General features: G+C 42.0%; 1 protein-coding gene across 11 annotated transcripts in view; it reads right to left on the reverse strand.

The window, feature by feature from the left end:
- NFIA (nuclear factor I A) overlaps window positions 1-27,872 on the reverse strand; it is a 775,047-nt gene that overhangs the window by 126,164 nt on the left and 621,011 nt on the right. For all 11 annotated transcript variants that reach the window (XM_085602454.1, XM_085602465.1, XM_085602464.1 and 8 more), the window contains exon 6: window positions 7,509-7,636. In XM_085602454.1, coding sequence (XP_085458580.1) covers window positions 7,509-7,636 — 128 coding nt within the window. The remainder of the gene's footprint in view (window positions 1-7,508; window positions 7,637-27,872) is intronic.

The following is a 27,872-nucleotide window of genomic DNA, read 5'->3' on the forward strand; positions in this document are numbered from 1 at the left end:
GTCGAGGGCGGTTCCCTGTATTCCTGCGTTGTGGAGTCTGGTGGCTAGTGTGCGATGTGAGATGGTGTTGAAGGCTGCGGAGAGGTCTAGGAGGATCTTACAGCTGCTAACACAACACAGGGATAGGTATACTACCAGAATGTTTTGGAAGAAACCTCCGCCTACAAAAATACCGTAGGCAAAATACTGACAACCAAACTATTGTGAAGGCAAGATTATATCGGTAATTCTTTGTTTATGATATAGACCTATACAGATATGTACCTTGACAATATATATATATCTTCAAGGTATGTAGAGGTGGAATTAAGAATCATAAAAGGTATATTTAATTACATACAGGGCCAAAAGAATTACGTGGCCGCTGCATTTTCGCCATAATTATGAATTTGCTACACTGGTCACCTAATATATCATTTGCTGATTATGTTGCAGATTTTAACAAAAAATGATTCAGTGGCTAATGGCTCTTGCTAGGTATTTAACTGATACTAATTAGGTGAAACCTTTGCCTAAAGTGTTACCATGAGCAAAATAATAAAATAATACTGACAAAAATTGTGCTGCAGTATGCCACAAAATGTTCCTTTTCTTGGCACATCATTTACTCAACCCAGCCACATAATTTGGTCCTGCCCTGCTGCATAATTTCAGTGGCCCTGCCCATATATACTTAACTTCACAGAACTTTGGTAATTGTAATTTTGGCCACAATATTTCTGTCCTCAATATACTCATCTACAGTCAACTGAGGTCAATGTGCCTTTTGTGGAATTCTGGTACTTCTTTCTGACTCTGAGAAACCTGTATATCTTTGCAACTGGGTGGGCTGTGAAACCTGTAGGAGGCCTTTGATCTCTCTTCTTTGTATTTCCATTTGAGGCTTGGGGTGATTAGTGTGGGCTTGGTTAAGATGATGGTACGTGATGTCAGTGTTTCCAACAGACCTCAACAATCTACCAAGATGTCATTTCAAAGGCCTGATATAAAGCCGCTTGGCACCCTGTGCACATTTTGAGGTGTTAGACTTGGTCTGAACTTGATGGTTGTCGCAGACTGGTCTGTAATTGAAGATGCCCACAATCCAGCTATGAGTCCATTCACAGTCTGGACACAGTCTATCCAGAAAGAACTCATCACTGGGGCACGTATCCTAAAAAAGGGAGGTGTCTACACGGGGACTCGTAAGGAGCCCTGCTCCATAAAGGTATGTTTGTAAATGTAACCAATTCTAGTGCAAAAGGAATCTCAGCACAAGTGCTCATGAGATGTTGAGGCCCCAGTTCTGCAGGGAAACCCAGTAGGAATCAGCTGCTGTGAAATAGGAAAGAGAGGACAACACTCACTGACCCCAAAGAGTCCAGGAAAGAGGAGACTTGTGAGTGCAAAAAAACGCTAGGACCCAAAAAAAACTCAGATATGCCAGCTAAAATAGATTGATCAGTATGGAAGGCGCTGTGCAAAAGCATGTTCAACCCCTTTACGTGGAGATGAGGGAGGGGTCTAAAGGAAGACAGGCTTAGAGGGTGTGGCTCAAGAAGGGGCTTTTAAATTGTGTTTTAGTTTGGACTTTGAAAAAATGCTATGGTGCCCTCGGGGAGGCTCTTGCACGCACCTGCAGGAAGAGGGCTGGGATTCTGAAGCAACCCTAAGTGCCTATGAACTAGTACTAGTATGAGCAGCCGAGAATAAACAAGTTAAAAATACACCACTAACGGTTGTACGACGGTACAACGCAGGTAAATACATCATATGCCTTTACCACGCATATTTTTTTACCACGAATATGCTTTTACAACGCATGTCATCCCCACACATTGTTTTTATATATAAAAACAATGTATTTGTGGGGGGAGACCCACCATACCCCTCAACATACCTTAAGTGCGTGGTAAAGGCATGCACGTGGTAAAAATACGCGTGCTAAAAAATGCGTGGTAAAGGCACAACGAGGTAAAAAAAACTCATTGTAAAGGCTGTTTCCCCCACTAACGGATGAACTTATAATGCCCTTTCACTCGGTAGCCTTGGTCTCCGGCACGTGAAAGAGCGGGTCACAGACACCCGCCGAGCGCCGGGGAATCGACAGCTCGGCGTCTGAATGTATTTAAGGTCACAAGGCAGGGGCTGCCGTCCAATTTATCAGAGCACCAGATAGGCAGGACATTCTGAGACGTATTTGCATTTGGGACCATTAGACTGTAAGTGAAGTTCAAAACACAAACATCAGAGAGCTCCATAATCTGTTTATGAAGCTCTTTAGTTTCACTCTAATTAAATAATGGGATTTTCTCTTGTCATTTGATTCCAGGGAACAATGGCTCAGCTGCCATCCGAGTCATCCGCGGCACCAGGCGAGGGTGGACTCTGGGATTCCTCTTCAGAGCACGTGACCGCCGAAGCCTTACAGGCAAACGAGGACATGCACAGCACACGGAAATACAGACTAATGTGGGGACTGCGTCACGGAAAGGAAATTTACGTTATTGATAGATGAGTGCCAAAGAGGGGTCTGTGTGTTCTGAATTAATTGAGTGAGGTATTCCTGTGTGAGATTAAACGGAGAGAGAGAGAGAGAGTGTGTGTGTGTGTCTGTCTGTCTGTCGGTATATCTGCGTTTGATAATTAGTGGAGGAATTACTCCAGTGAGATGGAAAACCGAAACACTGTGTGTCCTCGGTTATTTGAGTGAGGAATTCCTGAGATACTGAACATAGCTGGCCTCTGCACGAGTGCCTATGAGTAAATCTGTGTGTGTGTTTTGAATTAGTGGAATTAGATATTCCTGTGTGTTAGGGAACACGACAACAATGGGACGAGTAAGAGACTGTGATATAAAGGGTAGGAGAACCCAGAGCAGAATGAGTGCCCCTGGGCCAAATGAAAAGGATGATTCTTTGTGATTTGTAAAACTTTACGAAGTTTCCTCCTAGTCCCAGATGTGCCGGGGGCATTACAGAAAGATGTGTGTTATAAGGAGAAGCATATGTCCTGAATCTACTATATGTGGAAAGAAGTTATTTTTGTGTGGGAATCAAAAAGCCAGGTCCTGAATTAAAGGCGTGTGACACACTCAATACACATATTCTACAAGGGCGCTGTAAGGAGTCTAACAGGCCGGCTGAAGTAATGACTGATGACTCAAAGAGTTCAGCATCAGAAATTCATGGCAGGTAACAGGTCAGGCCTCCCATCCCAAATTCATATTTAAACCAGACTAGATGTACCAGGGATGCGTGACTGATATACCGAGGGGTGAGCACAGTTCTCTCAGGTTGCTAGCCTCAACATCGATTTCACTGGCCACTCTGGGGCACGCATGCTTTGGGTTCCACAGCTTCACTAGGCGGAGAGAGTAAAGGGGTTGCATGTGCGGTGCTTTACATTAGAAGTAGATCAGCTCCTGTCAAGGTCTGTCCGCAGAATGGTAATGGTGCTAGAAAATATATCTTCCAAGACAATTGCATTGTCGAGTGAAGTTGTTCATTTCCACGTAAAGGATCAAGTGATGTATATTCTATTAAACGTTTGCCCAATGGTCAGATGGTAAAGAAAAGCATTTATACCCCAGACCACAAAAGCCGACAGTAAACATATTCAAACCAAGCCCAAGGCATTGTAACAAAGTGTAATGAATTAATGTATAAGCAATCAATGCTTTTTAGCTCCGACTGTTAAGGTATGTCTACTGTAGAAATAATTTGCAACAAGTTGCTGAACACTGCATTTGTTTATGTCTAAAGGTTTGTCAAAAACATTTTAGGTTCTACTACGGGCAAGTAGTGAGCAGAAGGGCTACTCAGTCACAGGAACAAAATAGACATTTAAATTACTAAGGGCCCGATTAAAATCCTGGCTGGCAGCAGTTTCTCTGCCAGGGCGATACAGTAACGTACTCCATCGCAGAGGGGCCACCCATTAAACTGTCTCCTGGCAAAGTTACAGTGATTTTTTTCATTTTCAAAAAGAAAATCCAAAAGAGAATTTTCTTTTTTTAAATAAAAAAAACAATGGCCTACGTCGCCATACGAGTTTCCTCCCATAGCAAGGGGTCATGGAACACTTTACGGTGCCCCTTACTGTCAGATTTTACCTGCCCATAACAGACAATGAAAATAAACTGTATGCCCACCCATCTAAATTAGGTGGGCAGACGTACAGCCAAACTTTGAAAACCCTTACTCCGTTAGAGGGGTTTCACCACGGTGGAGACAGAGTAGTCTCTGCCGCCTTCTAACCTATGGTCCAACCGATTTTAAATTGGGCGGGCGGACCAAAATGTTGGCGGGGAAGGAACTCCGTTGCCATTGTGATGCAGTTCCCACCCACCAACATTGAAATCAGGCCATAAGACTCTGATCTTAAGTCTGAATCACTAACTTAGAAACTCATCACATGAAAGAACTGAATAAGCTATAAAATTACCCTCATGAAATTACCTTAGAGAACACTACTTCCCTCATGAAGACTCTGGCCCTTGTTTAAAGTTTGGCTAATGCTGGACATCCGCCAAAAATAGGTGGATGTGCCGTTCACTCAACTTAAGAGTGTACAGCGATGCATACACTGTAAACAGGACACACAGTATATCTATCCTTCAGTTCTAAATCACGGCCTTCGTTTTTCAGACTACTCACGCTTCATGCTATGATCGTCTCATGCAGATTACAGAGAGTGGTGAAGTTAGCATATTGTTGAGAAAAAATATATATATGGTGAAGCAAAGAAAGCGCCTTTACTAGAATACGATCTGCCAAAATGAAGTGAGAAGCAGCAAATTTGAAGTATTAAAATCCAAAGCATTTTCCTGCAAATTCCCATATTCCATGTACAGAAAGTAGCATATATATTGAGTAAGGAAAACAAATGCAGCATGCATTATCCTGCATCATTATCTCCAGGTACTGACGGTCTTCCTGTTGGTGGCAGCAGATGGAGTCAGGGATCAAGCAAACAACATGGTCTTTATAGCTGTTTTGAACGAGCTACTGGAGGGTTCAAGCCACTGAGCTGTGGGAATGGTATTCCATGGATTTATTCCCTAATCTTCCACCCATTGTAGTAAATTGGAAAGAACACGCAGCCTACAGGAAATCTACTTGCGAGTGGGAGCAGTGTTTTTTCATTTAGATAAGGTGGAGTCAACTCTAGGTGGAAACTATATAGCATGGTAAGGCATTTCAGTTTCCTTCTGTTCTCGGCCTGGAGCCAGTAGAATTTCATTCCCTCTTTTGTGACATGATCAAATTTACTAAGTCCCATAGGGAGTCGAACTTTCACGCACTGTGCCACCTGCAATTTGTTGTAGCCAAAGTATAATGCACTGGCCTTGTCCAACATGGCTCTGACTCTTAGTGTCAGATGGATAAAACTAGCACCATATAATTAAAGCACACACATACCATCATAAAACACTGCACAGTCTGCTAAAGTCATCCTCATTTGAACCAGCTACTCGAAGCATTTATAGGCTGAGGCACAGCATGTCAAACATTTGACATGACAATACTTGTCCTGTGGTCATGAGGCTGATCAGCTGCCTCATGACAGGAAGGGGAGGAGTTTGCTTGCGGCACTGCGGAGCGTGCTGGAACAGCAGTGACTCCTTCTGGACGACCCAACACTTTCTCCTGCCAAGTTCACATTCCCTTGTTAGTTGTTACATGGTTGTGAAGCAGAGGCTTGAGGAGAGCAGTTCCATTAAGAAAGGCGTGGTTCCAACGAACTTACATTACCTACGACATTTCATAAGAAAAGTAGGAAACTTTAACACTAGGAAGATGCTAAGAAGCAGGAAACGGTTTTATTCCAGAAACTCCACTTTCCTACTTTTAGACAATAGAACAATTTGGAACAAACAATCTTAACAGCTAGCCAATCAGCCACACAGCAGAACATGGAACACACCCCTGCCAGTACAACAGTGCACAACTTAACCAAGCATGACATCTAGTGATGTGGTTTATCCAGCTGGTTGTGCAAAAATGGTCACATGGTGTGTGTGCGGTGACACAGGATACACTAACAGAATTACGATGCATCTTTGCAACATTACAGAAACTTAAAATGTACAGTTGGCGGACACTGTTCACGTCCCAAATAACTCATTTTGTGCAGCAGCAATCACACATTTGCTCCTTTGTGCGCTTGCATTACCTCAGTTTTACTTGTGCTCTGATGCTAGGCTGAACACGCCTTGTGGGGATTCAAACCAAGACTGATCGCTCGCTCCCATTGGTCAGCAGCAAATGCTTTACTCACTGACCCATTCGAGCACAATGAAGGCAGAATAACTCCATGCGAACATTAGAAGCCGGGATTCGGTAAAGAACTGTGAAGTTAAAGTCATATGGGCAAGTTATACACTTAAAACAGGTTTTCTATCGCCCAGCTGTGCTTTTCTTTCTCTTGCTCAACAGCTAAAAGCAAATCTTCCAAGATAATAAACTCAATATAATATATCAACGCACCCCCACTTGCTGACAAAGAACAATGAAGTCTGTGTTTCACCACTCATCCCAAATGCTCAACGTAGCAAAAGCTTGCGCTTTCCATCTCTTACAAACCAACGAAAGAGTTCTGTTGGGTAATTGCACAGGTGTGTACAGAAGGGACAAATGGATTCCTGACACTTTTTCATCCAAGTAATTACTCCAGACAGTTTCTTATCTTTGTCAAACTCGAATGTATCTGTCATATGATCATACTACACAAATGCAATCTCACATATTCTTAAAAATGAGTTGAGCTCTTTTAAATATGTAATGAAAGTGTAAAATAATGTCAACTTTTTTCCCTCGGCGGGGCTATGCATTACTGAAAAAACAGCTGAACAAAGTTGCAAGAGAATATATAATAAAATGTATGCAAAACCGCCTCTTAACTGCAGTTCTGCACGAGGCAATCCCTGCACTCTCAAAGCTGAACCATGTGGAATTCCTACCTTGACCTCTTCATCACAGAGAGGACCACCGAAGAGGCCGGCCTAATGCCTAGTAGACATCACATAGCCACTCCCTGGCTGAACTCCTTCCTCTCGCGGATGTACATACACCCAGGCCAAGCCGCCCCAGCTCCAATACGGATGGAATGTACTGAGGGCGCAGCGCATGCGCAATAACATCAAATCACATACAAATGTTTGAGGCGTGGACAGCACCAGAATTCATTTATGCGCAGTAATAACAGATAAAGACGTTAAGAATGACCTGTAAATGACAATAGGCAAAGGCTACGCACGAAGCGAAAAACGTTGCTGCACAACGCATGTCAGAAGTCCGAGTTAAAACAAAAATGCCAGACATCAAAAGACACGACTGCCGCTGAAGAATAATTACTGCAATTTTTCGCTCAGATGCGGTTTCAAAAGAAATAAAGTCTTGCTTTGTTTGCCCCCTGTTCTCTTTCTGGAGTTCCTCTTTCACAGTAATTCAGCATTAATAGGGCACTGAGGCCCGGGCCAGTGTGAACATTCTCTGACGGGCCTTTGTGCGGCGCCGGCTCATTACCTGGCTCGACGTCATGCCATCCACTCGACTGGCTGCCGCTGCCCGGGGAGCGCCCTTGACTTGTATAAAACGGCTCTTCGCCGGGACTGTCCATTTCATCCTCCACAGACTTGAGGCGCTTTGTGGAGCTGGAAGAACAAGACATTGAAAGGCAATTTAGTGGACATTATCTTTTAACGTCAGTCAACTTTTTTTTTGTTTGTTTAAAAATCTAATTTTATTTGGTAAATATGCAAACACAATAGAATAAATACAACGAATAATCATTAAGCATGTAATGCTAATGTTAAGTATGAGAAATTAATCGTCAACGTTTGAACACATCAGAGTTTTCATTGCAGATTAATATCTCAATAGGTCTCAGGTTAGAGGTTGACACATACCCCGATATGACATCACATGGCTCTCGCATGCAAGGCCCCTGGTTTTCATGCGTCACTGATGTCGGGACAGAAAACTGAGCGAAGGGGCGTGCAGGACGCACATTACTTCATACTGGAATCATATCTTCTTGACCCGAAAGCCATACCACTGTGTCAAAACATCTACAAGGAAGCAGCTAATCAAACACCGAGGGAGTTTCTCAAACCACCTTTTAGCTATGATCTAGAGACAGCTTTAGATGTCTTGCCCGTCCCAGATGTTCCAAAAATACATGTTATCAACATTCTTGCTTAGAAACATTTATACAAGGGACTTTGGTCACCCCTCTTCATCCGCTGGTCTGTTCAGGTGTCAGTCACATCTTGCATCAGCCCACCAGAGCATATAGTCTTGAGCAGGAAGTACATCAGACGACCATATCTATTGAAATGCATTTCAGTGTCTGGGCTGACTCCTTTATTTTTATGTTTGCCATTTTGTTTTTGCATTTACATACAGCATATACTAGCAAAACAACAACAACGCTGCATACATGGCAAGGCCGGACCAATTGGCTTAGTGAAAATAAATTAACTACATTGCACGCCGCCAAGGCTGGACCAATTGGCTTTGCCAATGCTGATTCGATTATGGTTCTGCTTACCTAATCACTTCCATTAACAAGACATAATATATCATTCACTGCTATAGGAATTGTTGAATTGCATTTAGAATGTATCCTCAATTATAATTCCCACTCCAATCCAGAAGAAATGAATACCGCCTCTTCTGGAGCCCTGCGAGGTGCTTCCAAAATGCTTGATTTTGGTGCCTCTCTAACGGACCTTGGAAACGCCCACGTCCACAATTCCAGGAAAAGCGAATAAAAGCCACACTTCAAGTGACTGTAATCCGAGTCAGAGGATCCAGTTTCCATCAGTGTTTCTTATTCCCACCCTAACTCTCCTTTCATACTTCCTAAATGACCCTCACTAACTCAATATTTATTTAAAGATTCTTTGTGATATTAGTAAAAATGGGCTCCTTTCTGCTTAGTGCATGGGTGCTCGCAAACATTTTCCCAGGGATCAAAAAGTATGGTGTCTGATATCACCGAGGACCACATTGATGCCGGCAGGGTGGAGGGCGTATTGGGTGGGTGTGGGGCATGTGAAGCACGTGCCTGGTGAGCACAGTGAGTGGCGGAGTTATTTTGAGGGTTTCATTCCATACTGTACTCTAAATGAAGCCCCACGTCTTTAGAAGAATCATGTCAATCCTGGCTTCCCATCCTAGCAAATGCTTTATTTCACTGTCTCCTTTTGTTCATTATTACATATGAGAGTACCCTGAAAGGCATACATCAGGATGTGTGCTGTGCAAAACATCTTTTGTTTGATTTAATGAACTATAAGGTTTTCCCACGTATAATAATAACCTGGGCCACATAGTGGGTGCAATGACAACTAACTTGCCTCTTGGCTCACTAATGGCATTGTTGTCACAGCGGGGACGGCATGAATGCTTCTATTCTAAGTTCATGCTTGAGGACTATCACTATTATGAATTGATATAATCTGATGGACTGAGATTAAATGCTTTTGCATGCTAATAAAAAACACTTTTATGGCTTTTCAAAAGTTTATTTTCACGTGATTGTCGCACAATGTCATTAAAAATGACGGTGTTTCTAAAGATAAATGGTGTAGGAAACAATCTTTGCTTTTATTTTTGCTTTAGTTAATGTATGCATAAATACTGGCTGGCTTAACAACTTTCTGAAAGTGGGTGCTAAATTAAGTAAACAGCAACCCGGGGGCCACATGTCAATGTCAGGAGGGCCGCAAGTGGCCCCTAGACTATACCTTGAGTATCCCGGACTTAGTGCATTGTAAACACCAGGGAAAGATGCTGTATACTCCGTACGAAATAGAACAGAAACCCTCTGGATGACGGGTTCTTGATTGCTTTAAGATACTATTCTCTGCGTTTCAATCCCAGTACGTGAGTACTAGCCAAAAAACTTGATCTTGGCTGAGAATTTCCTTCTTTACTCACATTGTGCTCCTAACCATGCCGTTCTTTTCAACTTCTTTCACTTAGGTTCTTCCATTCTTCTGACTGCTTTTCATCTTTCACATTTTAATCCTATTGCTTACTTGCAAATCCATCCCCCAAATTTGTGCCACCTGTTATCTTTAAGAGGACTGTTAGAAATCGTGTTTTTAGTTCAGGGGTGGTGTGAACCCTTCTCAAGCAACAACCTCAAACCCTGTCAGGGTGAACCACAAAAAGTCACTAAATTAACCCATGCTTAACCCTCTGGTCACTTGGCACAAAACTAGTCAGGCTTAACTTAGAGGCCAGGTGTGGAGTTTTTATGCAGCACTTAAAAAGTAAAAAAGTGAAAACACACCACAAGAAAAATAAAATAAAATCTAATACATTATTTGAGTCCAAAACGACAAAAATCTACTCAGTATAACCAGAGTTTTAAAGTTTTGGTAAAAACTAGCGCCTAAAAAATTAAAGTGCCAACCGCAGATATCTGGTCACGTAAGACTGGTACAAAGTCAAAGTTATGGCTGACCATGATGGAACACGATTCAGATATAAGAGGTGGATTGAGTCTCTGCTTACCTTCGGACTTAGAAGAATTTTTTAATGTAAAGTTAAGCAGGGCAAGGAAGCCGACGATGTCTGTGGAGGAAGCTTTGTCTTTGGGGAGCTGTCTGATAAAGTTGCGGTGAATATTTCAACGTTCAGACTTAGTCAATTTTTTGGAAGTCAAAAATCTGCAGCAGGACCAAGCTGTAGGCTGCAGATGAGGGGCCCATGAAACCAGATACCCTTTGTGCAAGGAGCAGCTGAACAGGATTTGCGGTTGCACCTTGGGCGGATCGGCGAGCAAGTAGGTCCAGGTCTCCTCTCGGTTCTCAGGACACTTTTTGGCTGAAAATGTTCTAAGTCCCAAGTTTTGGTTTAAAGTTCTTAGGGCACCTTGAGCACAACTTTCAAGAGTTCAGTACAGGGTGGGTACCACTTTGAGGGTAGGACTCACTTCTAACAGGGTCCAGGTGCAGGGTCAAGTTGTTGTAGCTTTTTGTGTCCCTGTAGCTCAGAACAGGGGGTCGGACAACTAGCCCTTGGAGTCATTATGGTATTCCTGAGTACAAGCAGCAAGACAATCCTCCAGCAGGAGGGCAATCCGCTGAGGGTTCAAGGCAGGCGTAAGGAAGCAGGGCAGTCCTCTGAAGTACAAAGCAAGGCTCAGGCAGCAGGGCAATCCTCTGAAGTGTAGGACAGGCCTTCTGAGTGTCCTCTGCAGGTCCAAGAGTGAACTGAAGAGTAGGTCAGATCTTCGCTATTTCCTATTTTATAATTTGTGCCAACTTTGAAGTGGAAGAAACCTGTGGAGTTGCACCCCCCTCCCCCCCACGACACATTGCTCTGGAATTCCCTTCCTCCCTTCCCAGGTTGCAAAGGGTCTAGGCTGACAAAAGACTGGTGTGAAGTTCTTTGTGAGTGTGCTGAGGCTCCTTTGAAATGTGTTTTGGAAAGGTAACAGGTCTGCGTGCCCATCCTGCCAACACCTAGTCCCCTTTGTCTCACTGTCTCGGAGGAATACACAAAGGCCAACTGCCATGCTAATCACAGTCATGTGACCCAGGACACTGGCTGCAAATGGTTAGGATAAGAAAATGCCAAATTTCCAAAAGTGGCATTAAAAAAATTGTGACATAAAATCCAACTTGACCATTAAAGATGATTGGAAAACATGACATTTCTACCTGTTCCCAAGCAAAAGTAACCCACAGTTATCATATTGGAGAGGTAGGCCTCACAATAGTGAAAACAAATTTAGGACTAAAACTTAAAAGTACATGTTCAACTTTTTAAATACAATGCACCTTGACTCGTGGGCTATTTAGATCCCACCTTAGTGGTGACTTACATGTATTAAAAAGGGAGTTTTAGGCATGGTAAGAGGTTTATTTTTCCAGGACGCATTGGCAGTTTAAAGCTGCACACAGGTTGCAATGGCAGGCCTGAGACATGCTTTACAAGCCTACTTAAGTGTGTGGCACAACAAGTACTGCAGGTCCACTGGTAGCATTACACAGCGTACTGTTCCTCCAAGGAGTGTCCCGGCGCTCTGCATCTCAAATGCCACTGCTCAATATGACCAAAGACCAATTAATCCTGATTATAGAGCCACATTTTCAGTTCCTCTCTAAAGTGGAAGGAGGATGTAATGACACGTAGCTCAAGAGGCAATTTGTTCCATGCTGATTGTCCTAAGCAGAAAAAGGACCCGTCTCTGACCCTAGAGCGCCTGACCCTAGGAGTTTTGGCCCAAAAATCATTGGTTGGACGAAAGTACCTAGATGGAGCATAGAAACTAATTCTTGCCCCGAGGTACCCTGCACCAGCCTGATGGAGGGCCCTATGCACCAGGACAAGGGTCTTAAAAAGAATCCTCTTCTTTATAGGGAGCCAGTGCAGGGCCGCAAATGCAGGGACATGTGCTCTCAGAGGCAAACTCAGAAGGGTACGGGCTTTTTCGTTTTGGACTACCTGCAATTTATTGGTAAGATAGTCAGGAAGGCCCAAATACACTTGTACTACTTCACTAGGGACTTAAAGGGTAAATTAAATGTGCCAATCAGGTGTAGGCCAATTTTACAGGGTTTCAATGAGTGATCACAATCACTGGTCAGTAGTGGTAAAGTGCACATAGTCCTAATGACAACAAAAAAGAAATTCAATAAACAGGAGGGGTGAAGGCAAAAGATTCAGTGGTTACCCTGCAGAGAGGGCCAAGTCCAACAGAGACCATCCAGCGTCGAGAAGAAAACAGTTCTCTTAACCCAGCGCTGCCCCTCTGTTACCAACAATCTCCAACAGACATACCAGAATATTTCTGAAGATGTCTGCATGGGCTTTGAGCACTTTTATCTACATTCAGGGCCTGAATTAGAGTTTGCGATTAGATACTCTATCAAGAAGATCAGAGATATCTTGTCTGCTGTATTACAAGTGCATTATGTCCTATGGCACTTGTAATAGGGTGGATAGCATTGCTCGATTTTTGTGACAGAATTTCCTGCCCGCCATACGCTAAATGACACCCTAAGAGTTTTTCCAAGTGAACAATTCTCTGCTACTTTATCAGGTGAAGGTGGAAAGGCATAATTTATGTAATTTGCTACTTCCACCTACAGGTAAGGTGCATAATACCTTGCAAAACAGGAGAGTGGCCTTGCCATCTCTGGGGATGTTTAGAAGGACACTTAGAATAGACACGTGTCAAAAGTAAGGTGTACATTTAGAGGGAGTGTATTTGAATGTTTGCATATTTACTAAGTATTGAATGTTTAACAGCCACCAATCAACATAATATTTCAAGAATACGATTTTGTAGATAATGTCAAAGGATGCACTCTGGCTTCACTATCTTCCACTAGACTACTGCAAGATATTCCTCAATGCGGTAAGTACAAGCAGTTTGAAATCAGGGGGCCTTTCCTCTTACTTCATCAGCTATGTAACTACCAGAAGAGACGACCCCACATTGTGGAGTTGCACAATGCAGCAATTTTCAACACGCCGTCGAAAAATAACACACAAAATGCAACGCAAAACGGTATTGAAAGTGTGGCTGCTCTCAAATACTCCAAGTGTTTGACTTTAAATAGGACCTATTCTATGGAGGAAACGCTGCCGCAATTCTACACGCAAAGCTGAACAGGATTAAAAGGAACATGCCTGAAAAACCCAAGTAGGGCAAAAACGATTTGGAATTAACTACTCAAGACACCTTTATAAATTAGGGGCCTCATTTAGAGTTTGGTGACCAAGTAATATGTCACAAAGATGAGGGTTACCCTGCCTTATTACAAGTGTTTTAAATCCTAATGCTCCTGTAATAAGCCCGAAGTAATAACTATCGCGTTTGTGATGGAGTACCTATCTGCCAAACTCTAAATCAGGCACTAGGTCATTATCAAGACTATTTCTTAAGAATATAACAACTATCAAGACTAAGCACCCATTGGAATTATTGGAAGGTTTATTCCTTCTTGGGACTGTACAAACCAAAGTGCCTATTTCTATGCTCCAGCAGACTCACATGGTTAAAGAATGTTCTGCAGCTGTTTGTATGGTGCATAATGTAGAAGAACAAAACAAAGGAACATCATTAGCACCCAAACAGTGGTAAGTGGTCATTCACATATTTACACAGGGGCGTTCCCCATGCAGAAGAGGAAAACATCTTCGCCTGTGAGCTTGCCAAAGTGTACTGAAGCATGCACATTGGCAGCTAGGCCTTGGTAGGACACACCAAATGATGCCATCCTGAAGGAATCACACATTTTGCATGTCATCAGGGAAAGTGCCCACTGGGAAGGGACAAAGAGGTACCCTCAGGGACAGCTCACAGATAGCTACAGTCTCTGATAGCCCCAACCTGCATTTTACCCCATGCAGCCCTTTATGATGCCCTTTTAAAAAGACTCCACAGTGTCGGCATCAATGCAGAGGAAGCCTTCCTTCCAGCTCTTGATGGAGACCCTGAAGACCTTAAGGAGGGTACTGCAGGCTTGACCGCATTCGTCCTTGTGGAGTCGACATAGCTTCCCATGAAGCAGGGTCCCGTTCACTGCTAGAGGTGTACTATTGGAAGTGACAAGGGAGCACTATGAACAAGATTGCTGAGTGGCAGAGCTGTTAGTTTGAACTCTTCTGTAATTTAGCTTGCAAGGACACAAGGTTAGCATCTGCATAAGGTCTGTGCACACGTTGCAATCACTAAATAAGCCCCCAGATTTAGCTAGAACATCCATGAATTTCTTCCAGAAGAAATCCATTCTGTCAGCATCTGCTCACAGGGGCCCTACTCCAGAAGGGGGTCTGAAGGTCACCCGGAGCGTGGGTGCACTCAGAGCCTGCGCCCATCCTTGTTGGCCACTAAGGGCCCCTCTCAAGTGCAGGAGAGCTTCTAGCACAGACATTTACAACGGTGAGTGTGTGCTTGGTGTTTCTGTCCAGTAACGTCAATAGCGCATTTGTCAATTCAAAGCTAGCACATGCCCTGAGCATAGCACTTTTTATGTCTTGTTCGCCTTGTTATTACTCCAGGTGCCAGACTCCTACCAACGGAGCTTACAGCCCCATCTTCACCTTGGTGCAACCATTGCATGTGCATATGGGCACAAAATGGAATTGGGTTGATCATCCAAAAGGAAAGACAAAGCAAGAACTGAGCTCAGGGACAGCTTTAGAGCTGTTGGCGCCCTGTGTGACAATCATTTATGACTCCTCCCTTGACCACCTCCTCAGATTCCCTCACAACCACCAGGCAAAAGTGCCCCATATCTCTCCACAGCCCTTCTCTCACATACATTTCATTTCTTTTAAAGCACTGGTAAAGGCTTACTTTACTAATAAGAACGTATATCTACCTCCCAGACAAACCTTTTCAGCGTCAATAGGAATAGATAATGAAAGCCTGGGGATAAATAAAACAGAACATCCTAACCTATTTTATGCAGTTTGCATGCAGCTCTTTGATGTCAGTTTGTAACAGTTACTGTTCTGTATTAGAGTTGTTTCTTATGAACTGCAGTAACAAAAGGATCTCTGTGACAAAAGCAGTAATCCTTTCAGCTAGGCATACAAAATACAGATCTGTGATCTGCAAGGTACACATTCTTTGCAGCAGGCATTTTAACCCTCTGTTCTACTTTATGGCAAGTCAAAACTGCCCATAGACAAAACTCTGATCTCTCTCTCTAGCAGGAACATTAATCACAAGAGCCATCTTGACATTTTTATTGCTGCCTGAAAACTGGACGCACAAGGAACTCTGCTGAAGGTGCTTTTAGGTCGTAAGTTATTCCCCCCACCCCCCGAGCCAAGTGCCCCCTCCCCAGGTCAGCGCCCGGTGTGGCCACACCAGTCCCATTGCCCTAAATCCGGCCCTGACTGAGCTTAATGATGAGTGGCGCATGTTTGCAGCATCCGTGGACAATAAGAAATAGTAAACAAGTCATTAAATAGATCAGACATATAAACCACATACAGAAATAAATATTGTCTGTGATTAGATTTTGTTTTAATTAGGACATCAACAGTAAGTGTAGAGCATAGAAGGAGTTTTCATTTAACATGCACAAGAGTGGGGCCTCTGACCTGTATTTTCAGGACAACTGTGGACTACATCATTTACTTCCATATAGATTAATTATTTGTAAATTTATCTCACATGTATCTTCTAAAAATATGGAATGTTATGTCATCAATGAACCAGCACTGGACAACCTTACAAAGTAAAAACTTTAATATAAATAAAATTGATCAAGCAGGCAATTCCACAAAAATTCTCTTTAGAACTCTTAATGAGTTGACTAAACCTCGTGCCTGTGCACGTATGATCCCAGCCTTACGAGAGATATGCAACTCCTTAACCAATTTCTTTGAAGAAAAAATGAATAGTACCTATGCTAATTTCCCCCTTAACTCGGAGCCAATCTGACAGTCTTCCTGATTTTAATTTGCCTTCTTCTAAGGCTACTTTTCATCTGGAAAGTTTTGTCCCTTGTACTCTGGAGGAAACTCAGAGGGTGGTAGAGACTGCCAAACCAGCATCACCACTGGACCTGTGCCCTCCCAGTGTCATGGCAAGTTTTTCCGACTTAATTGAGCCTGCCATCACGTTTCTTTTTAATCTTTCCATGGACTCAGCCTCAGTTCCTATCATCTGGAAAACCACTTTAGTTTCCCTCATCTTGAAAAAGCCTAATGTCGACTCCAATAATCCTTCAAATTTTCGGCCTATTTCGCTGCTTCCTCTCCTACGGAGACTATTACAAATAAGTAGCTTTCCGCATTTTTGGAAGAGAACTGGCTACTCGATCTATCACAGTCGGGTTTTAGAGCGAGATACAGAACAGAAACTTCCTTAGTTTCTGTCACAGGCACTATTAGCTTATCCCTTGATGCAGGGACTCCAATGATGCTGGAGCTCTTGGATCCAACTGCAGCCTTCGATACGGTCTCTCACGAGATTCTAATTCACAGGCTATATGACATTGGGATCTATGGCAAAGGTCTTAAATGGTTTGTTGACTTATTGAAAGACCGTTCTCAAACCATTTCCTTGAAGCCTTTTAAATCACACACCTTACCAGTCGGAAAAGGGGCACTGCAGGTGTCTACATTAAGTGCCACATTATTTAATGTCTATATTGCCCCTTTGGCACAAATTATCAAGGCATGTGGTTTCAAGACAACTTCTTACACGCATGACACTCAGCTGGTTATCTCCTTTGGCCCTGACTTCGATGGGGTTAAAGTCCGCTTCTCTGATTGCATGAGGAGGATCGTCTCCTGGATGTCTAACGACTGTCTGCAATTAAATAGAGAAAAGTCCTAAATACTTTTATTCGATAAAGCGTTACATCTGTGAAAGTCGGATTGGTGGACATCCAAATTAGGACCTGCTCCATCCCCAAAACAAGTAGTTAAAAATCTTGGCATGAAGTTGGACACATCATTGTCCATAAAAAGAACGTTTTTACCCTTTGCAGAATTTGTTTTGCCACCATGCGACTACTGAAGAAAGCATTTTCTTGCCTTTCTGCTACCTCTAGGAAAACCCTAGTTCAAACCTTAGTTAAAAGTTGTCTCGACTATGGAAATGCTTTCCTTGCTGGTGCAAATGAGACCTATCTAAATTGTAGTTGGTGCAGAAGAATGCAGCCAGACTGGTGTGTAATCTTCCGTCTGGCTCTCCCTCTGCCCCAATACTTCACTCTCTACACTGGCTATCTTATAAGGAAAATACTCATCTTAAAGATGTGCTGTCTCACTTATAAAACCCTGAATTGTAAGGCTCCAACCTACCTACAAAATAGAATTAGTCCTTATCACCCAACTAGCGTGCTGAGACCTTCTTCATATTCCACAGATTCGTACCTCCAGGTTTGCAGGGAGGTCTTTTTCCTACTTGGCCCCTTTCTATTGAAATAATCTTTCCCTAACAATGAGTTTGTGCAGAGAGCTGGGATTTTTTTTTAAAAACTCCTAAAAACCTGGCTGTTTTAGTCAGTTTTCGTTAGTAAAATACTTCAGCAGAAGCGCCAAGATATTCCTTTGGGGACGATTCGCTGCGCTATACCAAGAGATCATAACATAACATCACATCAGGAAAGCTACTATGGTACCAACGAGCTGCAAAGCAAAATATTACTAGGAAGGAAAGACTGATGAGAACTTGACAGCTGTGACTCTGTTCAGTTCAAGATTAAAACGTAACTGCAATATGTTACCATTTGGATTTTTCTCATGTCTGAAACAAAACAGAGAAGGCGCAGTGATAAATAAAAAAAAACAAGCCCTTAATACAAAACAGACGTAAAATATAAAACCGTTTCAGTATTAATGTGAATATAACACTTATTGTTCTTTTGCCCCCGGTACAGTAGTTTGCCAGCAAAGTGGATTGTCCCACTGTGCAAGAATCTTGGGACTAAGAGATACCAGGTTGCTTTTAGAATTTTGAGTACAACTACATCCAGGCCACATATCATCGGTGAGGCAAAATTTCTCATGGGAACCTAGAAAAGTGCCTATAAAATGTAGTGGCCACCTCCTGAGCTGGTATAATAGGGATGAAATCAGTGGAGTTTTTTTGCAAATTGTAAATGTGTTCAATCTTTGAATTGCTGTACTTTTTCTTTAGAATTTTATCTGTTTTATGACAACAGCTGGACTTTTTTTTAAATATATTTTGCACTTTGTAAATTGTGTTATATTTTTCTACTTTGTTGATCTATGTAAAGTATTTTGACTGGCTGACAATGTGAATATGATTCAGATCACTGAAAATTGTGTTCAATACATTTTATAAAATACTTGTCTTTTTAAGTTACTAAAGACAGCTGGGAAAGATAACATATATGTGGAGTAAACTGGAAGCTTGTTAAGGTTTAAACAATTACTCAACATCCTTTAAATAGTTTAAACGTATGCTTTTCTAACAATATTTACATTCCTACATTCTCTCTTCCTGTGCTTATTACAGCCATCTGTCTTCACTAAGAATAAATTGAGAAAGTAGTAATTCAAATATACGTAAGAAGATGATCTGTTTACTTAACGTTTTAACAATTTCCAACCATTTTCATGGTATATGTGGATGCTTTTCTATCCCTTCGTACGCGCTTACTGCTTATTATAGTTCATTTGTGGTTTGCACAAGTCGTATAAGCTAAACATTTTACTATCTTAATTAAATAAGAAATGCGGCCTGCAAAGGGTATTTCAAATAATAGAAACAGTAAAAAAGACAGCATTCTTATAAAATGTAAGAATATCAAGTACAGAACATCAACACATCTAATAAACCCTTTGATGATTAGATTCAGCACCTGCCTTGTAAGGCCTTTTCTTTCAGTGAATATAAAGCATGGGTCAGGCAAGAATATTTCCTTCAGGTTGGACAATGTCCTTCTGTGTTTAGCCAGACCAGCAGTTACCTTGTCTCTGTTGTGGGCAGTGAACTCTGAGAAGTAAGACATCGAAGTGGAGAAGATGGAGGGATCTGAAGGATGACACAACACGAACAAAGGAGAAACCACATGCAAAGCCATCCACTAGACATGCTCACATCTGCACAAAGGTGTCTAGGCGCTGGTCCCATAGCTCACTGTGCCACGCTGAAGAAAAGCTGTACCTCTAGGGGGATTCTCAGCAAGACTGAAACATGTCCAAGGTTGCTTGAGTTCCTGTTCAGAGGAAATCTGGACTAGTGGTTCCGGATGGCTTGAGCTTTTTGGGGCTTGAAGAAGAATGATTAGTTTATGATTGATCCCTCTCTATAATGTCACAAGGAGCTGAAAACAATGGAATAGAATGTGCCCCATGAAATTGCAGTGGCTAAGATTCGTCGATAATTCTCAGCCATCACCTTTAATCTGTTGCGGTGAGTCGTCATAAGAGGCATACCTATGCCCACACCTGGGGTATCTAAAATTCTGTGCAACAGGAAATCAAGCGGCATATGACTGATGAGGCATGGCTAGACTTAGACACGTCTAGGGTTGCTTGTGTTAACATTCAGAAGGAGAATAACCTATCAGCTTGTGCTAAAAGTTCCTTTTAGGTCAATCTTAATATGAATAGGGTGTCAGTTACGGTCTGTCACTGACCTCTGGACAAAAACAATAAAATACAATCTGATCACAGCAACTGCCAATGGTTACGATTAAATAAATAAAAGCATTTTTTCTGTCCCAGTGAATTGCCTTGGGTAGCATGGGTATGCCCAGGCAAGGGTCTGGAGCTCGCCCTACCATAGGAATTAAAGCTGAACCTGATCAATGAGGCAAAACATGTCTGAAATGTGCTCAAGGTTGCTTCTATTCCCACTCAGAGGAAACGCCACCTAGCAGATGGTGGCGAATTGGCCTTTATACGGTGCATTCAGGCCATATTTGCTTACGGTTGGTCTCTGTCTGTAATGCAAAACAGAGCAACACATTAAAAGAATGGAGTGAAACCACCTCAATTGTCAATGGTTAAGATTAATTAAAGCATTTCCATTCATCACTTATTGTCAATTTTTTATTTGCGTTAGAACAAGGTTGAAAATCACACTGCGGATGTCGATGATGATGTCTACACTCAGTTCCTTGAATGTATATATTTCTTTGTTTACCTTCTGCGGGGCAGGATCCATTCCTTACCTAACCAACACATATCAGGATGCTTTTCAACAGTCTTCTAAGATCTAATGCAGATACTTAGGGGTGTAATACAAATATTGGAGTGTGAAGTCCCGTAATCTCCTCTAGTTAGATCGCACTTGAAGATGATGCATCCTCCAATTACTAACCTTGCAACTCATCAACGTTATCTGTCTTAGTCGTCTTAGTCAAGGTCTGAAGCTGTGTATCACTAGTGGGATTTTACAGGCCGTTTAACTCATGGGGAGCCTGAGAAACATAACCTTGCTCCAACCACAGTATGGCAGCGGTTGGCATGGAGTCATTGGTCGGTAAGATTTGACCAAAGACACGTCGCAGCTTGATACACTTATAGAACCGACTCGGTGTTGAGCTCAAAGCAATGGACGGAGGATCTGATATCTATCCGCTGTGTCGACCCCCAATAATGGTCTCTTCCCATTTCAATGTTATCTCTGACGAAAATTAATGGATGAGCAACAGAGAGATCAGTCCTGCAGGAAAGTGATTATTCTGTCATCAACCCCGTACAGTTATCTCAGGACTTGGAGCTTGATTTTTTGAGGAATTTCAAACACAAAATATTACTAGAACAATCAAAAGTACCATGTCTCTCCGTTATCTATACTATAAATGGATTTAATGGGCCATAAGTTTCCTCAGCTGGAGTCAGTCAAAGACAGCTGCCTGGGTCCTAGTGCACCTATCCTGGCCCAAATGAGCGAGACAGTTGCGTATTCAGTTATTTCAAGAACATGTTTCTTTAATTTGCACGGAAGGGCTTGTAGCCATTTTCACCTGAGTGAATCAATGTCCCACGACAGACAGATATGGCATCATATGATTTTTAAAAACTAAAAATAGGCAGCTCATGCCACAAATTTGAACAGTCCTTGAAAATACCTTTGGGACTATTTAACACAATGCTATATAAATGCAATTATAATACAATACAAAGGGCACTGTATGTTCTTACTCCCAGTCATGGGGGCAAAAAATGTTATTGGGTACTGCATAAAATTACAAAATATTCTATAAATTGTCCAAATGTCTCATATAAGCACTTTACTGCTTATATGAGGAAATGCCTATACCATAAACAACTAGTCTTAATTAACATTGGGTAGAGAGTCCCAGATGCTCTGGAAAAAAATGGTGAGGCCAGCACCTGTTTTGAGTTTGTTTGGACTGGAGAAAGAACAAAAACAAAATCAGGCATTGCTCTTTTTTCCAAATTTGTTTTAGTTTTTTAAGCATGTGCATCAATCAATCTTTACCAATAATACAATGTGCTCATGCATCTTTCTTCATAGCTATACACATTCATTCCTCTGTTTCCTGTGAACTAATCAGCAATTTGACGAATCTCTGCTAACATTGCATTTCCCTTGTTGTACCGCTTCAGTGCCTTATGCAGTTTGCCTTTCCTTTGACTTGGCTTCCGTAAGAGATAGCATGACATCGTGTGTAAACAGATAGATTCGATGCTTTCCCTCCACCTGCCCAGGAACCCTTGTGTGAACTGTGTCTCGGCTCTTGTCTTAGTGCCTAGTGCTTTCATAGCTAGCGCAACCATAATGGACGACCATGTGCCTCCCTGGCTTGTCACCTTTTTTTTTTTTTGTAACATATTTTTATTGACATTTTCAGATTTTATATACTGTACATTATATAGATCTTTCGAGCAGTTATGGCATATAGTACAGTATGCGATATCACACATCATCCGCAAAACTGATGGATAGGCAGCGAGGAAAAGAAACGATCAAATACAAGACGATGTGTGTACCCTATAGGCTCCGATAAATAATATGTAATTTGAACTGGGGTGTAACACAGGTATGAACTAATCCATCTCAAACTATTCAGAGTGTATGACATTCACCAAGAACCTATCTTGGGGTGGTTGGTATGAAGGTATAACCATTTAAAAAAAAGCCATTCCCCAATCTAAACTTCAACATTAATTCCCCATACAGGATTAACTCACCCTGTTCAATGTCCTAAAGAAAACAACATTATATTTACACTTTTCCCTGTGAATTTTGAACAAGATATATAGTCTCCTATTTTGATCAAACGTTTTTCGATCCTCGATGAATCCTGATTGCTCTTTATGGATCACATTTTGGAAAAACTCATTAAACCTGCTGGCAAAATCTTTCAAGTATAGCTTATTACCTAGATTTAAAAGGTCAAATGATCTGTAAGCCCCACAATCCAAAGGGTGCTTCACAGGTTTGTCCCTGTCGTTTTCAGGCGTATCTCCTCTACGTTTGTTAACAATGACACAATCTGTGGGGCAAAGACTTTTTTAAAAAAATTCCCAGGCAAGCCAAAAATGTATTTTATGTGGCCAATATTATAGCATCACATAAAGAAGCTGACAGTGTTTCTGTCTCTGTGCTTCTGAAACTTGACGGACGTGAATATCTTTCAGAAATTATTTTTCGCTGTTTTAGATTTGTTGCCCTCATGTCGAGGGCTTTGTAATACACCCAAAATATGACAGCCTTATCTTTTTCATTGTTTTTCATTGTGCTGCGGTTACATTTCTACCCCAAGATGTATGATCTATTTTCTTTGGCTTCCAAGGTTCTGGCTACCAAGGATTGTGCCTTGGTCCCTGTTTCATACAGCTTACGTTTTAATGGTCACAGTGCCCTCTCCGAACTACTTATCAGTATTGTGCAGAGTTGACCTGTGATGCAGGTCAATCAACTCGGTGACTTTTTCAAGCTTGTACATTTGTGTTCCAGTTCAGTTTGCTTTAGGTCATTGTCTAGTTCTGACCACACAAACTCTCTACTTGTTTTTGCCAGGGAGGCAAGGGAACCTGCCACAGCCACGTGCTCGTTCCACAGAATAGATGTAGGAGTATACGGGGGCGGGGGTCATTCATCTCGCTCAAGTACCAGTGCCTTGTTAATAGTGCTGCCTAGGCTATGTGCATCGCTGCATCTGTATATGGGTCAGAATGATGACTTTGACTAATAAATAAATAATATTTAAAGAGGTTCATGTATCGAGTGAATGTTTACAGCAGTCTATGCAACCTTCAGATCATAGGTTTCCTTTATGTTTTTTGTTTACCCCCTTAGGTCTCAATCATCACAGTTCCTCCCTGCCTTCAGGAGATTCGTTCTGCATCTGTCGAGTCCTTTGACAGCGATATGGCCATTCAATGGTGTTTCATGGTCTTCTTCCCTGGTTCATGCTCTGTTTGGCTCTTCATCCCTTATGGTGGCACAGTGTTCAGTAAAGCAAAGCCTTAATGAGCACCTGTGACATTAGGACTCTCCCTCTCCCCTTTCGAAATAAGGTCTAACTGAATCCAATTTAAGCTGTCTGTCAAGGAGCAGATTATTTTCCTCTTCATAAACGTGGCATAGGACAGATCCTGCAGAATAATTATTTTATTCCCATTAATTACTATTAGGCTTTCTTTTTCTCTCACAGCATTTGTTCTTTCTATAGGTATGATGATAATGTTACCAATATGTCCCTTTCCCACTTAGTGAGTCGGCCTGCTCTATACCAACAGAATTGCCTTTTTTCAATCCCAGGGTTTGGGCAAAAAGTAGTTTAATGTTTTACAATATATCAAATTCTTCGGCGTCTTCTCTCACATTAAGCGTCCTGATATTACCTCTCCGTGCTCCGTTTTCCAGGTCTTTGCATTGGTCATGAAGAGTATTTTCTGGTTTGTCATCTGTGTGAAGTCTTTAGACAGCTTATTACTTTATGGGCTTGGTTGTCAGTTGTCTCTTCAAATGTTTGAACTTGTTGCCCCAACGGCTCAACATCTGCGCTAATTGAAGCAAAGATCTTCCTTCTATTCTTGCCGCATTTCCTTCTGTATGCCTTTAAGGTTATCTTTGGACACTGGTGTGTATTATCACTGGTGTGGTATGTCTATAACCCTTTAAAACATTGTGAATGTGAAGGCTGAAGTAGAGCTTCCACTTGCTTGGCCCCTCATGCAATATGCCCCAAATTAGTTTTGGTCCATAGCTGTTAACCTAGGGCACTTCTGGGTGAAACACTAGTGCACCTCCAGAATTTTTCCTTTGATGCTTGTTTTATATCCCCGGTGTCTCTGTGCTACATTCGTTCCATGAGCTTCTCAAGGAAGTTCCACCATATCCCCAGAGGGAGTTTGTCCTCACTTTTTAGGACCTCTGTTAACCACTTTTAGCTGTCTTTAGTAAACCATGGTTTTCCTTTGCCTAGATGGATGAGATTGCCTTGCATTCCTGTGTCGTTATCTCCAGCAGCCTCTTTCACCATAATATATTGGGTCTTCCCATTAAAGTCTCACCTCTAGGGCAAACTTCCCTCATGGTCCCATCTGGGCCCAGTCTACTCTCCTTTGGCACTCTCCTTTGGCACATGGTTGACTCTTGTTTTTTGCCGTGGACGGAGGAGTGCCCTCACCCGAGCAGACGGAACTGCACTATCTTCTTGCTGTGAGTCCAAATGTGCGAATCCTTATTGTCTCCAGCACCGCTTCCCACCTACCTCGAAGGGTCCTCATTGCAGAGCCTATTCATGACACTTTAGCTCTTATCTCCGAGGGGTCCTTAAGTCAAGGCTTGCATTTTACAATTATCAGCATTATTTTGTAAACCATTTCACATATTACACTCACAGCCTTTCCATTACTTGTGTAGTTCATTTCTAGGTGTTATATTCTTTGCTTGAAAGGAATTTACGAAGAACCTTACTTGCTGAGGTCAGAGCTTCAGGGAAAGGCACGTGACTCACAGCAATGCTCTCAAGTACGGGTTTTTAAGCTATGGAGTATTGTGTGCATTATTTAGTATAAATGTGCAAGCCCTAATGTTCTAAGAAACCTAGACTTTCCCCTCCCTAGTGCCATGCACTCCTCAGTAGTGTCACCTTAATTGTGATTTTTCATACAAGATTACTGTATTTTAGGGCCTACACTGTCCTGTTACAGAAGGAGGCCCTGCTGGTAAGTATCACGCATATCCCAAGTGTAGCAGGGCAAGGGACCAGGGACCTTGGATTCCATTTCCTCACAGCACTTGAAAACTCAAAAACATCCAAGAAAGCATCAGACCGTCGTGTAAATGTAAATGTAGTGCATTTATATAGCGCTCTGCACACCCCCGAAAGGGTCTCTCAGGCGCTGTGCACATACCGCTGTGGAACCCTTCCTGGCCTTTCCCTGTGAAGTGCCCACTCCTGGGCACCCCCAAGGTGAAGCTAGGCATCCTAGCGCTGTTGGGGCCGTTGTGGAGATTAAGCAAGCTATTGCCCAGAGTTGCAGAGTGTGACCCATGATTAGAATAGGCACCAAGGCTAGAATTATCAGGTCCGGGGAAATTGAGCCCAAGACCCGCCGAAGCGGGAATTGAACCCTGGTCCGGGCCAGACCTCTGAATCAGGGTCTGCCGCTCTAACCATTGAGCCACACTTCGTGTAGCTCAGAAGAGTGGCATGGCGACCTTTTAGCCAACTTAGTTCATAAATCCCTGTTGCTCCAGTGGCCCAATTGCAGTGACTAATGTATGAGGTGGGGGCACCTTTCCACTAAATGAAGCACAACTGAATACTGGCCCTTCCTGGTTATGTCATCAGGCAATGGAAAGGGCCTGATACAAGGTGTGCTACATGTATATCAAAAATATTAACAGGTAAGTAAGTCTAAATTTTTTTATATATATATATATATATATATATATATATATATATATATATATATATATATATATATATATATATATATATATATATATATATATATATATATATATATATCCACAAGCCACAGAATCGCTTCAGCTCGAGCCACTTAACGACGGCGGGCCGTGACGGGTTAGCGAAACCCCATAATCCAAACACTTCGTTGTAGTGCAATGAAAAACAACAACGCTTCACGGCTCCCAATAACTTCAAGTCAGAGTTTATTCAGCAAACAACTCTACGCGTTTCGGAAACAAACTTTTCGGGAACAAGGAAAAGTTTGTTTCCGAAACGCGTAGAGTTGTTTGCTGAATAAACTCTGCCTTGAAGTTATTGGGAGCCGTGAAGCGTTGTTGTTTTTCATTGCACTACAACGAAGTATTTGGATATATATATATATATATATATATATATATATATATATATATATATATATATATATATATATATATATATATATATATATCTCCTACTGGCGGTTGCCAGTAGGTAGTTATAGTTAGGACCTATTTTCCATAGGAAATCCGCAACATTCTATTTGGAATAACTTTGGCGCCCGTTGACGAATCTTTGTGAAATTTTCTAAACTTTTCAGCTCCGGTCCGCTCCTATCCTGAAAGTCTCGAGAGGATTTGTGTAGAGGGGGCTGAGAAAAAAAAAATATATATATATATATACACACACCTATGCAGTGTAAAGGTACGTTCATGTAGAGTAAGGAATAGTAAATATATATTCCCTTATATGCACTTATCCCTTTGATATTTTGGCCCATCGATATAATTGTTCCACGATATTCTGGAGGTTGATATTCAGTAGTACAATCCTAAACAGGGAAACTGTCTGGGGCTTGACCGGGGTCACTAATCTAGGTCAGATCTATGCCAGTTTCTCTTAATAGCCATATTAAGATTTGCATCCAACTAATCAAAATATAAGTCATAATGTATGGTTATTCTGAAAATCTGCCATGGAACCAGGGAGTTTGGACCTATGCCCACTCATTACATAAACGTTTACAATGTATGATCTAACAGCAGAGGTTGGCACAATCCTCATCTTCATCTGAAATCGCTAATTCTGTGCATCATAGTCAGTAGCATTTAGAAAGGATTGTTCCCAACCCACACAGTGTAAAGACAAAAGGGATTGTTTAGGAAAAGAGATCAAATAAGTCATCAGAGAGAGAGAGAGAGAGAGAAAGGGGGAGTGGGGGTGGTGTGTGTGTGTGTATGTCTGTGTAGCTTTAAGAAACAAAGAAGAAATAGAGGATCAAAATAGCAAGAACGAGTTCCAGTAGCAAACACCACATCAAATGTGAGAAATATCAAGGTTCCTGACAGCTGACAAAAAAGAAACTAAGTATGCTGTCAGTGGCTGGAACTTGATAATGTTTAGATGATCAGGCTCTGGTGAAACCTTGACAGCAAAGCATTAGGAAAACAATCAGAAGATACTCCACTGAAAGACAGTGAGAATACTGAACACATCTTGAATATTGGTGGTTATGCCTAGGAACATCACAATATGTAGAAAG

Source organism: Triturus cristatus, chromosome 4_2 (assembly GCF_964204655.1).
Source record: "Triturus cristatus chromosome 4_2, aTriCri1.1, whole genome shotgun sequence".
NCBI lineage: Eukaryota > Metazoa > Chordata > Amphibia > Caudata > Salamandridae > Triturus > Triturus cristatus.